The sequence below is a fragment of the Melitaea cinxia genome, chromosome 30 (genome assembly GCF_905220565.1).
Source record: "Melitaea cinxia chromosome 30, ilMelCinx1.1, whole genome shotgun sequence".
Taxonomy (NCBI): Eukaryota; Metazoa; Arthropoda; class Insecta; order Lepidoptera; family Nymphalidae; genus Melitaea; species Melitaea cinxia.
This window is the reverse complement of record NC_059423.1, coordinates 1409156-1424504: the sequence shown is the minus strand read 5'-3', so window position 1 is coordinate 1424504 and position 15349 is coordinate 1409156. Positions and strand designations below refer to the sequence as shown.

Below are 15349 nucleotides of genomic sequence, written 5' to 3'. Positions count from 1 at the left end.
TCTCTTTCTAACGCACGCGTTATATATATTCCTATTTCGTTCCGATGCCCTGTCTTGAGCAGTTAGACGTTATTTTGTAAATTTATAGTTGTCATAGAAATACACTTTTTGTTTAGTGAGCAATTTCTTTTTCATTTGTGCTTTTATTGAGTCGAAATGGCCGTATTGGTTGTGGCGGGTTATTTAGATCAAGGGTTCTTGCTGAGATTATTAAATATAAGATTTCATAATAATGTGTTTTCAAAGCGTTTTTTATCTTTCTATTCGTTTTCGTATGAAATTATATTGTTATATTACATCTAGGTACTATTTCATTCTGTAATTACATAATTATGTTTTTGGTTTTATAATTGTATCACATGTATGTCGGGATAAAAAGTACCTCGCTTGTGTGTTATTGGAAGTTTTGCCAGAAAGAGCAACCTTTCCATAAATTGTAACTTGTATTTATAATACTATCATATGGAAAAAATTTTTATAATCCTCATCCAGCTTGCCAGAAAGTTTTGATTCAAGTCGCCCCATCTATAATCGAAAGTCGCAAAATATTCTTAGAAGTCGCCCAATGAAAATTTGAGTATACACTAGGATCTGTCTGTCAGTTTTTTATGACAGTCTATCATAACAGACTCGAATTTAAAAATCTGGGGGCACGGTAGTGCCCCCGCCAAGACGAACCAAAAAAAAAAAAAAAAAAAAAAAACGAAAAGCACTACCTATCTTTTCTCGAAGTGCTTCGTCGTTTTTTTGAACCCTCATAACTTGGGTTTGGATTATACCAGATAAACAAAATTCTAGGGATATGATGTCAATAGTGAACTTATTAAACATATAAAGTTTCAATTGCATAGCTCTTATACTTTAGATTTTATTGATATCTAAAAAACCCCGATTTCGTCACTCACTGATGATCATCAAAATTCCTAGAGTCTTCCTGAAGTCTCAGAAAGCTGAAATTTGGTATGTAAGCTAGTATTAGTACACAAACAACAAAAAAATTCTAAGACTTAGAACTTTTACCCCCCAACCCCTTAAACTAGGGGATGGAAGTTTGTATGAGACTTCCGCAAATTTTGATGCTAGAGGTCTGAAAATTGATATAGGGACTCCTTGTTATTATTAATAATAATAAAATACATAAAAAATAAAAATCGGTTATTAGTTTATGTCGAAAATTTACATTTTGTAATTTTGGTATTTATGTTTTGGCGGAGATCACCGTTTGCATATCAGTTCAACATAAAATCAAAAACAGCGTGCTTAAACCGAATATGGTGAAGATTGGATAATATTTATGATATAAAATGTCTCGGAGGTAAAATGCAACTATAATATTGTCATAAGCAACTTACAAAAAGAAGTGAAATCCCACCAAAAACATTTTCATGTAAAATGTTGCCAAGACGAGATCATATGGCTCGCACTGTCAAAAAGTTATCAGATCTCATGTAGAGCCAAGCTTCTAATTCTACACGCCCTAACTCTACAAGCCCTAACTTCACAAACTCTACACCCTAGTCAAAATATGTGGCTTGGCCGTTTCGCTACCGTCACGTGGGCGTAAGGTGAAAAAAATTTTCACTGTTTTTTACTTTTCTGTCATACAATAGTTCTATTAAAGAAAAAATAAAAAGAAGAAGAATAATTGATATAAATATAATACAAATAAAAATAAAAAGAGAAAATATATTTATATAAATGAGACAAGAAAGTCGTCATCTACAACATCGGCAGCCGGTAGTAACGAAACGGCCAAGCCACATATTTTGACTAGGGTGTAGAGTTTGTGAAGTTAGGGCTTGTAGAGTTAGGGCGTGTAGAATTAGAAGCTTGGCTCTACATGAGATCTGATAACTTTTTGACAGTGCGAGCCATATGATCTCGTCTTGGCAACATTTTACATGAAAATGTTTTTGGTGGGATTATTTATTTAAAATATTATTAACTTACATGATGTCCCAAGATACAAAAGATAAAATAAAAGATACAGATAAAATATATTGACTCAATTTCAAAATTAAAGGAAGCTTATTGGGACATAAAAAAAAAACAATATTTTTTGTAACGGTTTTTGTACTTTTAACTTGTTGCCAACGCTGAGGATTAAAAAGAGCCTAATTTGCGACTTGTCGCCCAAACTTAAAAAAAGGAGCGTATCCATGAAAAAAATCGCCCAATTCGCGACAAATCGCCCCATTTGACAACACTGAACCTCATAAGAACATGGACAAATGCATGCCAAATTCTCATATATCGAGCTATAAGAGGCTGTGAGATCTATGAGTATTTGGTCTGCATTTTATTTGGCTTATGAGATTTTTTAACCGACTTCCAAAAAAGGAAAAGGTTCTCAATTCGATTTTATTCTTTTAATTTATGTTACTTCTGAACTTTTGACTGGGTGGACCAATTTCGACAATTTCTTTTAATCAAAAGGTGGGTGTCATTTGGTCCCATTAAAATTTATTTGAGATCTAACAACTACTTTTCGCGTTATATCTAATAATGCGTTTTTACTTGACTATTTTTCGTCGACCAACGTTGTATTATATAACATAAATTTTTACTGGGTTTACCGATTTTGATGATTTTATTTAATCGAAAGCTGATGTTTATTAGATACTTTGAGAAGGGTACCATCGGCCGATACCGGTCTCGGTATGACTTGGTTGTTAAACATAACTTCCGTTTTGTCCTAGTTCATACAGAGACCGACACGCTGGGAGGACTCGTTTAGGCCGACCAGCATTTGGCCTAACTCATCCAACGTCTCCGCAAAGATGACAATATATTCGGCGATATCGGTCGATGGTACCCTTTTCGAAGTTGTTCAGGATTATATTTACCTAGGCTATACTATCCAACTAGGCCGCAACAACTTCGAGAAGGAGCCCGATAGCAGGATTCGGTTGGGCTGGGCGGCATTTGGCAGGCTTCGTCGAGTCTTCACTACGAAGATTCCGCAATGCTTGAAGACAAAAGTCTTCGCGTCTGCCTGTGTCTACATACGGAGCCGAGGCGTGGACACTGACGAAGGGACTGGTCCATAAGCTTAAAGTCGCTCAACGAGCAATGGATCGGGCTATGCTTGGGGTTTCTCTCAGAGATAGGATTAAAAATGAGACTATCCGCGAGAGAACGAAAGTAACCGACATAGCCCACAGAATTAGCAAGTTGAAATGGCAGTGGACTGGTCATCTGTGTCGCAATACCGATAGCCGTTGGAGCAGACGGGTCCTGGAGTTTAGACCGCGTCTTGGCAAACGCGGTGTGGGATGTCCTCCGGCCCGATGGACCGACGTTCACGTAAGATTGTCGGTGTAGGCTGGATGAAGATTGCGAAAAACTGGGATGTCTGGCACGAAATTGGGGAAGTCTATGTCCAGCTGTGGACTGCAATAGCCTGAGCTGACTGCTGCTGATGTTTATTATGTGGTCACATTTAAATTTCATCGAGATCTGATTACTTTTTGAGCAACCTTTGATAACGCGTATTTACTTGACTATTTTTTCGTCTGCCTACGTTGTATTTACTTGTCGATGTAATTAAAGTCGGTTTTTTTTCGTTTGCGAGCAAATACAATTATTTTCCATAGGGGCGTAGGATTTCTTTATATGGTTATTGGTCATTTTATGTTCCTAATATTTCGACATCGTTACAAGCCATAATCCTATGATCAGAATACAAAACACATAGAAAAACATAGTGCATATCTTGTCCAATTCTACATAAAACTTTGTGTTAGTGAGAACAAAACTCGATATACTTAGTTTGTTTCTTATAGGTACTTTTTTTTTTTTTATTTGTTCAAAATACAAAAAACACATAGTTAAAACTTATACATAAGCCTGCCACGAAAACTCACAGGAGCTTATCCGGACAAGCCGCCGCGTCGCATATCATATTATCATATAATATCTTTATCGTACCGTACCATGTTAGGCCATTAAATTTAAACTAAGGTAATTACCAAAATTTTGTAACTATTAAACGCTTAAAGATTTTAGTAAATGTTCTTTTAGTCATCTTCTATATTTTCGTTTGTCTTAAATCTATGTAATTATATTTCCTGCATTATTTAGACATTTTAATTTTTAAACATGACAATAGTAGACTTGGCACAGCGGTCATAGTACCTACTGACAAACATTTGTTTTGGCCATATAGATGTTTGTCGTGATCTGGGTGTTTGTGCTTGTTTATTGTGTTTCCGCACCCCCGACACAGGAGAAAATCCTACTGGGGGCCGTCGAGCGTGAAGTGTTTGTGGGGCGTTCAAATTCTAATAATTAATTAATGACTGTTCATTAGGTAAGTTTCATTTATCGCATAGACGTTTGGGGATACGTGTGAATGTATGGAAATAGATGTCCAATATCATTGGCATGTTATATTTATTATTAATTGTAGACCAAAAAAAAAACTAAGCAAAGTTTTTAAGCTCTCACGGTCATTTGAGCTCTGACTCTACAGGACCAAAATAGTCATTTTGCTACTGATTGCAACTGTCACGCGTGAGGACGGCGTCTGCAAAGCTGCCGAACTATTAGTAGTTTCAAAATATCGATCTCGGTAAGTTTCATATAAGTAAAAATGATTATAATTAACCTTCAAGATATTTACAGATTGTTTGACGACGTGTTGGCGCAGCGGTAATAGCACTGGCTGTTGCGCTAGCGGTCGCAGGTTCTGTTCCCGCTTACCACAGACATTTGTATCGACCATATAGATGTTAGTCGTGGTCTGGGCGTTGTTTGTGTACTGTGTGTATTTCCGGACCCCCAACACAGTAGAAAATCCTACTGGAAGAGCCGTTGAAGGTGAAGCGTTTATTAATTCTTAACATTTTTTAATATAAAAAAATCGATCGTTTCAGCGGAGATCGAACCTGCATCATCGACTGACCGTGTCGATGTACCCGCTAGGTCGAAATTTTTATGATGATTATATTCTGTCTAAGCGACCGTGGCGCCGTCTATAGTGAGTTCTTTACAGAAACCCGTAACTATTCAAAGTTTTTTCTTAATTCTTCACAAAACAAGAAGTTCTTGTACCTATGTATATTTAAGACGTTTTTTTTTTTCGTTTGTAAATAATTTCAAATTTTTGGGTCTAAAAATATTAAATTTTAAAATGTTATAAGATAAAATAACCCTTCAAAATACCACCGTATCGTTATAATTGTCTGATTATCTCAAGTCAACAAATGCTTTGAGCGCAAAATCTCGAAAATGCAAATAATATGTAATCGTTCGCCGTCGCGGCTGTTTCTGACGCACCCCTTGTTGGGGGATGAAAATTTTTTGTAACACCCTCCGCTACATGGGGGCAACGTTTGATATATCATTTTCGTTTCGGAATTTTCGTTATAATTGCTTGTGTTTAGGAGATTTTTTTTGGGTTTTAATATTTTAATTAGATTTCAAAGTAATTTTGTGGTAATTTTTACTTTATTAATATTCATTATTATATAAAGGTTATTGATAATATTTGTCAATAACATAAGTTACTGATAATATATATCAGAAGGAGATAAAACTGGGACTTATTTTTAGTTTTGAATTTGGCGTTGGCGTAGCGGTCATAGCGGCTGTTACACCGGCGGTCGCGGGTTCAATTCTCGCTCACGACTGACATTTGTATCTGCCATATAATGTTTGTTATGGTCTGGGCGTTGTGTTTGTGTATTGTGTGTGTTTCCGGACCCCAGACACAGGAGAAAATCCTACTGGGGGATCCGTTGAGTGTGAAGCGTTTATTAATTATAATTCACGAGTTATCAATAGAAATATCTGACACATAAAATGGAGGATAATAGTGATCAAGAAAAGTATACCATAAATTTTTATCTGTTGGATACTGTTATATGTTAGATAGCTTTATCAGCAACCGATGAGACAGTCCCTTACAGATGTAATCTTAATTTCTTTTCTTACCATTAATCCTATAGGTACTATCGGATTTCTTTTTATTAGGTTTTTAAACGAACCGTTGAGTTTCTTATCAAATAGGTCATATTAGGAAAAACCGTCCGTGTGTGTATAATTATATACATATATTAAAATGTTTATTTATAAAATTAAACATTACCTACAGTTACCTGGATATCCTTCAAATCTAACTTTTCAGCCAGTTTTATCTACAGTAAGTGCCTATATGAATACATAGGAACCTACAGCACTTTCTGCATAGAGATGAGAGGCTATGAGAGTCTATGAGATCTGATAGATTCTTATACCTCGGTATGAGAATTGGGTCTGCATTTGTCCATGTTTTATGAGACTCTTTCCATAGGGGAGGACTAACTAAAATATTATGTAGGTATATAGGGTAGTTTCGAATAACTTTGTAACGTTAGGACGTCTGAGACCTCAGTCCTCCCGTGACCATGGTTGCTGTAAAGTATTCGAAAAAATCCGAAAAAGTTATATTAATATAATACTTATATGAATATATAAAAAAGGCAAATCGTCAATCATCACGGTCGACTGTTACCTATAACACATACATAAAGTCACCGACCTTAGAGACAGACGACCGTGTGTGTATTTTGAACATATTTGTAAATAAAAAAAGGTGTTTTGTTACCTGACTATCCTTCAAGCCTAGTTTTTCAGCGAGTTTCTTCCTGTCAGGCTTCGATATGTACTTTTGTACCTGGAACCGTTTCTCTAGCCCTTTTCTCTGTAAGTCTGAAAACACCGCCCTCCTCATCATGCCGCGTCTTGGTTTACCTGTGAATTCATTTAATTATTAATTTACTTAAATAAATATAAATGAACGCATGCTCTGAACTTTCGAATTAGTTTTTATACCCGACTAAGTAATAGATAAGTAGGAGGGTAATGTTTTTCGAGTTTATGTATGTATGTAGTTTTCTATGTTTTCCACTACAGCCTAAATAGTTTAGCGATTTAGTGTGAAGTGTATTCAGTGCACTGTGTATTATATTCCATTCGATACTTTCGTAAGCTACAGATATTTTAATGTATTCATAATATGATTATACACGTCAAATTATTGCAGGGACAAACTAAGAACCCAAATAAATTAAATTGATCGTAGAGTAACCTCCTCCTTTTTTGAAGTCGGTTAAAAATGAAATGAAATGAAATTAATATATTTCGATATAAGGTGATTACACACACTTAACGAACGTCAAAAAATACATTTACAAAAAAGTTAAGGTAGCAACATTATCAATCAATTAAAAAAATTACATCTAAACATTAGGCATGTTCCAAACTCAGTTAATGTACCCAGTGTTTTTGTCCAGCATAACTTAGTCACAATAATTAATGAACACTAAATCCTAATATCTTGGTAGACATTACCTTTCTACTATATCCTTGATTTTATTAAATATGATCATTTCATCATCATCATTTCAGCCTATTGCAGTCCACTGCTGGACATAGGCCTCCACAAGTTCGCGCCAAAAATGCGTGAACTCATGTGTGTTGCCCATAGTCACCACGCTGGGCAGGCGGGTTGGTGACCGCAGGGCTGGCTTTGTCGCACCTAAGACGCTGCTGCCCGTCTTCGGCCCGTGTATTTCAAAGCCAGCGGTTAGATGGTTATCCCGCCATCGGTCGGCTTCTTAAGTTCCAAGGTGGCAGTGGAACCTTGTTATCCTTTAGTCGCCTCTTACGACACCCACGGGAAGAGAGGGGGTGGCTATATTCTTTGGTGCCGTAGCCACACACCACAATTAATATTGAATATGATAATAAATAAATTAATATCCTTCGTGTAGGCCGAGAGAAAAAAAAACCGGAGGAAAAAGTAAGTACTCTTTTAAAATTTAAACTCACACGACAAAAATCGCAAAAGCGTGACCACGAAATGATCAGGACAAATACGAGACAACCAATCGTGTGTGCCGAAATAAAGCCATACGTAGGATAGGTACTTTTTATTCCGACATTCCCATGTCATAGGAAATTACCTAGGTGATACGACGAGGTACTCGTAGTTCATCATTACAGCCTATACAGTCTACTGCTGGACATAGGCCTCCACAAGTTTACGCCAAAAATAACGTGAACTCATGTGTTTTGCCCGTAGTCACCACGCTGGGCAGGCGGGTTGGTGACTGCAGAGCTGGCTTTGTCGCACCGAAGACGCTGCTGCCCGTCTTCGGCCTGTGTATTTCAAAGCCAGCAGTTGGATGGTTATCCCGCCATCGATCGGTTTTTTAAGTTCCAAGGTGGTAGCGAAACTGTGTTATCCCTTAGTCGCCTCTTACGACACCCACGGGACGTAGTTGTGATAAAAAAATCTTACCTCTAGAGCTATGCGCCCAGGGAAACCCGCCGGGTAGTGGGAATACTTGCGTGTGTGCTTGTGCTGGCCTTACTGGTGACAAACAAAGAATACCAACTTTAAACAAGAAAATAAACTAAACATAAATGAGAATTAAAATAAGGTCATTGCGCCTAATAAGCATCGGGTTTTTGCAAACCCTTATAAATAAATCTTTTTATTTTTAATTTTTATTATCTCTATTACTCAAATATCTACTAACACCAAAATTTAATCAAATACCCAGAACTATATTTAATAGCGTAATATCTAATAAAAAACTGCAAAGCCAAGTCGACCCAATTTTAAAGACAAGTCAAACCAATTTTAAAGCCAAGTCGAGCCAAAACCATGTAATATTTTTCTAACAATAACCGAATGTTTTCATAGGCACGCCCAATTACACGGAGCTAATCTCGTTGTATTGAATTCCGGATTAATTTTTAGTGTTTATTCAAGTTGGGGTCGTAACAATGGGGTGGTTTCATTAAAGCTATCCGTATTATTTTTTATCTTTAAAGAGATTCGTGTTAACAGTTTTTTATCTATAAATATAGATAGAATGAGGGTCGACGTTTAAAAATGGGTAGAAATACGGATGCAATTGCAGAAGATAACTAGTCCATCTATTTTAATATCCATAAATATATGAAAGTTAACTAAATTTAAATATACCGATTCCGGAGACGGTTTCGGATATGAAATTCTTTCGTAATCATCCTATTGTAGTAAAATCTCAGCCACCCGCAATCCTTATCAAGCTTCCGGCGACGATTTTACGTAGATCCTCTGTCCGGCGGGCCGGAGGACATCCCACACTCCGTTTGTCAACACGCAATTTCTACTTCAGGACACGCCTGGGCCAGGGGCCATTGACACCCGTGACCAGCCCAGTGCTACTTCATTTTGCTGCTTTTATACTGAACGCTGAGTGACCTAAATTTGTCCATACTGGTTCATAATATTAGAGTACATAAGTTCGGCGCGAACTTAAGGGCTGCAACAGCTTGAGGCAAAACAATTAAGCTCCAGCATGTGGTCTTCTCCTACATGGAAAAAGAGACCAATGCCCAGCAGTTGGTTGTTACAGGTTGAATCAATAAATAAAAAAATATAAAATAATATCTCACCTAAGTACGGGTGATGACAGTGCGCGAGAAGATGCTGTAAGTGGTGTTGGACGGGTATGGGTCTGCTGGCGATAGGCTTCGCGATGGGCCAGGGGTTCCCGAGGACCGGCTGACGGTATTCTGTTAAAAAAAACACATTACATTCAGTTGAAGTAGTAAGGACTAAACAAACTTGACTTCTTAAGACAATGACATATGACTTGTCTTGTTTTTTTTTTGATCTTTATAGTTTAAACGGGGACCCTCACCAAAGGTGGGGACCGAGCGTAAGCATAAAAATGGACTTTATTTCCTTTTTGATATTAGACAAGTTAAAAACCGCCAGACCGTTGGTTTAGTAATTGTCTTTATTGTGTTTGCTCGCAAACGAAAAAAAAAACCTACTGCAATTTACAATAATACAAAAAATACAACATAGGTAGTCGAAAAAATAGTCATTTATCATTATCATCATCATCATCATCACATATCATCGGACATGACAATATTTCTTTAATTATTCGTAAATTCTTTCTTCGCTCCACTTTTGCGTGTCCGTTTGCCAGGTGGCAAGGGCCACCTCCAATCTTCTCCATTCTGGTCTTTCTATGGCCACTCTATCACATGTTATTCCCGCGACTTATCTTATGTCATCGCCCCTTTCTCCTTATAACTAAACAATTTTATCGGATTTTATCGCGGTTTTTTTTTTATGCCCGATATTTCGTATAATTTACAGCAATTATGGCCACAGGAGGACTGAGGTGTCAGACGTCCCAACGTTACAAAGTTATTTATTTACACTTTCGCACACCAATACAAGGTTTTAACAGTACTACAAATATTTTAATTAGTCCTCTCTACGCAAAAAACTTAACAAACCGCGATAAAATCCGAAAAAGTTGGTTCATTATAATGAAAAGCTTCTTCTTTTAATTCGGTTAAAAAGTCGATATATTCACGAAAGACAAATGTGTGTATCCGATTCGCCTTGCCAATAATCCCGTTACAATATATCGTTGTTTAAAAGAAGTTATACATAAAAATTAAAAGTCAATTATACAATTAAGTAAAGACGCCTCTCAAACGGGCATAAAACGATCGAATTATCGCTAAACACCCTTAACGTAACGCTATTACGAACAGAAAGCGTATCCTGCGACTTTCTCACACAATTTATAAGCGGACAGCGATATTTTGAATTTATTAACTCAATATTTTTTTTTTAAGGTTAATAGGAAATAGCTAGCATAAAATATATTATTTTTCAATTGGATAAGAAAACATTTTTATTTTTATTTTGTAGATGTGTTTAAAGTGAATTTATAATTTTTTCATTGAAATATAATGAAGTTTATTAATTGATCAATTTCAATGAATTGCATTTGACGTATAATTGAAGGCGGTAAAACCAAGGAGGCCGCCGCTACTGGACTTATTACAGACGTCTTACTTTACTGATTGTGACTCAGATAAATTTATAATGGGTACTAAAACGAAACATTCATTTGAAAATACATCACCTTGAATCAGACATACGATTTTCACCTTTAAGACAAGTCGTAAAAGCAGTCAACGCACAGGAATGAAATTAAAAAAAAATTAAACTGAGTCAATACGACAATTTTTTTTAAGTTTCCTAATACTTACAAAGTTTATGAAGATACTTATGAAAAAAAAGTCAAAGAAATAGAGCAGAAAATTATGAAAATTTAAGAAAACATCGATTAATAAGATTTATTTATTTTCTCACCACAATATTGCTAACAGGACATTAGATAGGTACATAATAACATGAGCACTAATATTGTGGGAGACTGGTGCCTTAGCTAGGCTCGAGGCCTGTGTTTCAGGACACCGGGTCTCCACCCATTATAAAGTACATTTCAATTAACATTAGCACGGACATTAACAATTATGTTGTAAACAATATAATATGATATAGAAAATTTATGTAAGTATTTATATCTAAAGAAATAATAATTTAAACATTGATTAATTAAACTAATTATAACAAAAATTGTAAATAAATAATAAACAAAAATTGAAATCCACGACAACTTTTATCGAGTAAAATGATTCCATACAAAATATTTGTATCAATAAAGATAAATTTACAGTAACAGTTTTATTAAAAATCAAAATAAAAGTTATTTAAATAGGCTTTAAAAGCTTCAAATCGTCATTTCACAAATTAAAATTCTAATTATCGTAAAAAGTGAAGCTACCACCGATTCGGAATGTAGATTCTGCAGAGAAGAATCGGCAAGAAACTGCAGTATCGAAATAAAACGCAAAAAATCAAACAGACCCCATCAGACAGCGTCTTAAACCACACGCTCTGCACCCTATTTCTTACTCCGCGTCTGTCAGACCCACGCCCGTCGTTATATATTGTATGGCCTTTGTAATGCCATTAATCATTTTCAAAGTGTTTTGTTTTTGACTCGTATTAATTTAAACCTACATTATACGATGTATTGATGGGTCTTAATGTGTAAATAAGTTTGTGTTGTATACCGTATCGATTTATTTACCTATGTAAGAAGTACCTACCTACATACAGAAGTAAATTATATATATATTCATATTCTTTATTGCACTTTAAAAAAAATAACATAATTACAAGTCATTTTTGTAGAGGAGAGCTCTCTACCAGTCTACCCATGGTGGTGAGAAACGTTATTCCCGCGGGACACATTAGCGCAAGAGTGATAAAGTAAAAAAAAACTGAACAAAAAGGTTTAAAAAAAGCTATATACCTATTTTGGCCGCGTTGGCGCAACGGTTACAGCCATGGATTGTACCTGTTGCGCTGGCGGTTGCGGGTTCGATCCCCGCACATGACATACATTTGAATTGGCCATACAGGTGTTTGCCGTGGACTGGGTGTTTGTGCAGTCCTTGTGGGTCTCCCCACCGTGCCTCGGAGAGCACGTTAAGCCGTCGGTCCCGGTTGTTATCACGTACACCTTATAGCGTTCGTTACTCATAGTAGGGAATATATCCGCCAACCCACATTGGAGCAGCGTGGTGGATTAAGCTCTGATCCTTCTCCTACATGGGTAAAAAGGCCTATTCCTAGTAGTGGGATATTACAGGCTGAATCAAATTATTATTATTATTATTATTACCTTAGGTATCTTTAAATCAAAAGCGACAAGGCATCTTCTAGGAAAGCGCGCACCATCTTAGGCTGCATCTTCACTTATCATCAGGCGCGATCGCAGTCAAGCGCTAGTCTATATATTTATTATTGTAACTTTAAAAGCCCTATGCCGACGATAGACCATTTCCTTTACCCTAAGGTTGTCTGGAAGAGATCGCGTTTAGCGATAAGCCAACATTTGTACCCAATGCATATATTGTTAAAATATTTGCTTCTTTGCCATGTATTATTTCTGGTTTTGGGGTACAAAAGTAAATCATTTGTTAAATCGCCTACAATTCACTGTTTCTAAATATCTTTCAGATTCCGACATCGGCTGGTTGTAATGTTATCATTATTAGTAGAATAATCGGACTGTACAATAAAAACAAAAAACTACCAAAAACTCAAAAAAACGTATATCAGTTAAACAATAACGTTATTTAATTAACTCTCGTTCATTAATACACCCGACTCCCGTTTGGCGGCAATTTTTCGCGCGGAGTGTGAAAATAATTGATTTGAAGGGGAGAGTATTGTGACTGAGGTTAGGTTGCTATTGTGGGATATTCGCATTAATAGCCTTTTTATTATTTCAGAAAAGTGTAATTACGAGTTTAAATTGTTTTAATTTTTAATTATTAATTAGTGTTTAAGTATTTTATTTATAAATTAATAATCAAAATACAATCAAAAATGACTTCATTCGAGTAGACTTCGATAGTACCTACTTTTGAATCGTCATTTTACAAAATAAAATTACATTAAATAATAATAATAATAAATGTATAATAATTTAGAATCTACATGAATGGTTGGTTCTGAAGAACCTTTTTTTACGTGGGGAAAATCCTTCACGGATACCCTCCAGCGCGGGGGCGCCAGAGGGTTATGTCAGACTCCTGCTGACTAAAAAACCATCACGTGTGAGCAGTCGTCCGCCTGGGTGGGGCGAGATGGGGTCGCGCTAGCATTCGCCACCTCGCCCCGGCGGTAGGCCCGGACAAAGCCTCCGGGCCCCGGCTGGTTCTGAAGAACCTAACCTAGCCTAATAGTTTCATTTAATTTCATATTATTTATTATTTCATATTAATTAACTAAATACTAATTTAATTATAAAATTAGTAAATAAATAAATTATATTAAAAAAATCGTAATAATAACGATTCAAAAGTGGTTCTTCTTTGGCTTCAAGTCTACTTTAATAAATACTCTTTTGATTTAATTTATGTTCCACACAATTTCTCTGTATACTTACATATATGATTAAAAAAATTGCAGTCGGGCTAGAACAGATTATTTCAAGATATTTTCTGCTATGTCCCTAACTCATAATTCCTCTGAAATAAAATTTGTTTATATTGAATAAAAAAAAGTTCTATAACGCGCCTTAGTCGCTCCTAGTGTTGCAAGCTTCAATACGTTTCGGTAACCGCTTATGATCATGCTTATTTGTCACCATAATGGTTATAAAAATAACTAAACACTGTCCTAAAAATCATAAACAAACAAAAGCCTATATTCCATTCACACATTTGTGATGTCAGTTTTTTATCCAACACATTTGTATCACATTAACAACAATAAAAAGACAATAATAAATATCTCAAACGCCGCCCAGCTATCAAAACAGCTAATAAAACGAGCAAATAATATAAATATTATTATAATCCGAAGATTATTTCGGCCATTGTTGTGGCGTCCATGTTGTTTTTATGCCACTTTTTGTTGGGATCAATCTCTTTGTTAAAATTACGATCTTCTATTCGATTTTTTAATATGTTTTCTCAAGTGCGTGTCTTTTTGTTGTATTCTGCTGTTGCGGATTATGATTTAGTGAACTTTTTTTATTTATTTTTCTTGTAATATCGTTCTGGATTCTTCAATCGTGTGTAAAATATTATGGTTTAATTTATAATATTATCTCTTTTATATTTCGTAAATATTATTGAAGTACCTACTAAGATTTTAATGAGATATCTTTTTGCATTCTATACTAGTGTTGGGCCGTGTCTTCGTTTTTGTGGAATTTAATGTAGATGTGTAATAATGTTAATTAATATAAAATAGAATTATTGTTATAGCAGAATTAGTATCGATAACTGGTCATCAACGTAAATAAAATATTACTAGAAATAAATGCTAAAAAGTACCTACTACTTGAACTGTAAACAAGCTGACGACCGTGGTTTTGTGTGCGAAACAAATTACAAGTACTACCTACGTATATCACTTATGTAGGTACGCCTAATAAAAAAAAAACTATTTTTTCAAAGTTTTTTTTTCTCTGTAGAATTTGCATTCTGAATCTGTGGTGGCTTCACTTTAATTATATTTAGGTACTTAATTTATTGATAGAAATATAATTTGCAACGCTAACTTGAATAAAATGATTTTTGATTTTGATTTTGAAACAGCCCTGTTATGGACTTCACTCCGTTTCTTAATAGAATGACAACTTCATTTCTAGACGTCATCATCATTGGCCTTAGTCCGTCTATTGCAGACGATTTAGATAGTGTCAGACAAACACTGTATCGCCTAGGACACTCTTCAGGAAAACGCAGAGTTGCCTAAGCTCTGCGCCACCCTCTCGACCTCACTGGCTAGGCCCACAGGAACGACGAGTCGATACGTATGGAGCCAGTTCGGCTGCAGGAGTGTTTCGCATTTTAGAGCTATGCCACGAATGCGTGACGGAGACTCCATCCCGGATGCAAATGAAGTTTTCCTTTTCCAGGACCGTGATGATTTCGAGCCAGGTTTATCCCTCAGTCGCCTTTTACA

General features: G+C 35.8%; 1 protein-coding gene across 1 annotated transcript in view; it reads right to left on the bottom strand.

Annotated features, from left to right (window-relative positions):
* The window catches only part of LOC123668209 (homeobox protein DBX1), a 43139-nt gene that overhangs the window by 11273 nt on the left and 16517 nt on the right, over nucleotides 1-15349 (bottom strand). The window contains exons 2-4 of the mRNA XM_045601998.1: nucleotides 9436-9555; nucleotides 8288-8359; nucleotides 6590-6735 (exon numbers count right to left, since the gene is read on the bottom strand). Coding sequence (XP_045457954.1) covers nucleotides 6590-6735; nucleotides 8288-8359; nucleotides 9436-9555 — 338 coding nt within the window. The remainder of the gene's footprint in view (nucleotides 1-6589; nucleotides 6736-8287; nucleotides 8360-9435; nucleotides 9556-15349) is intronic.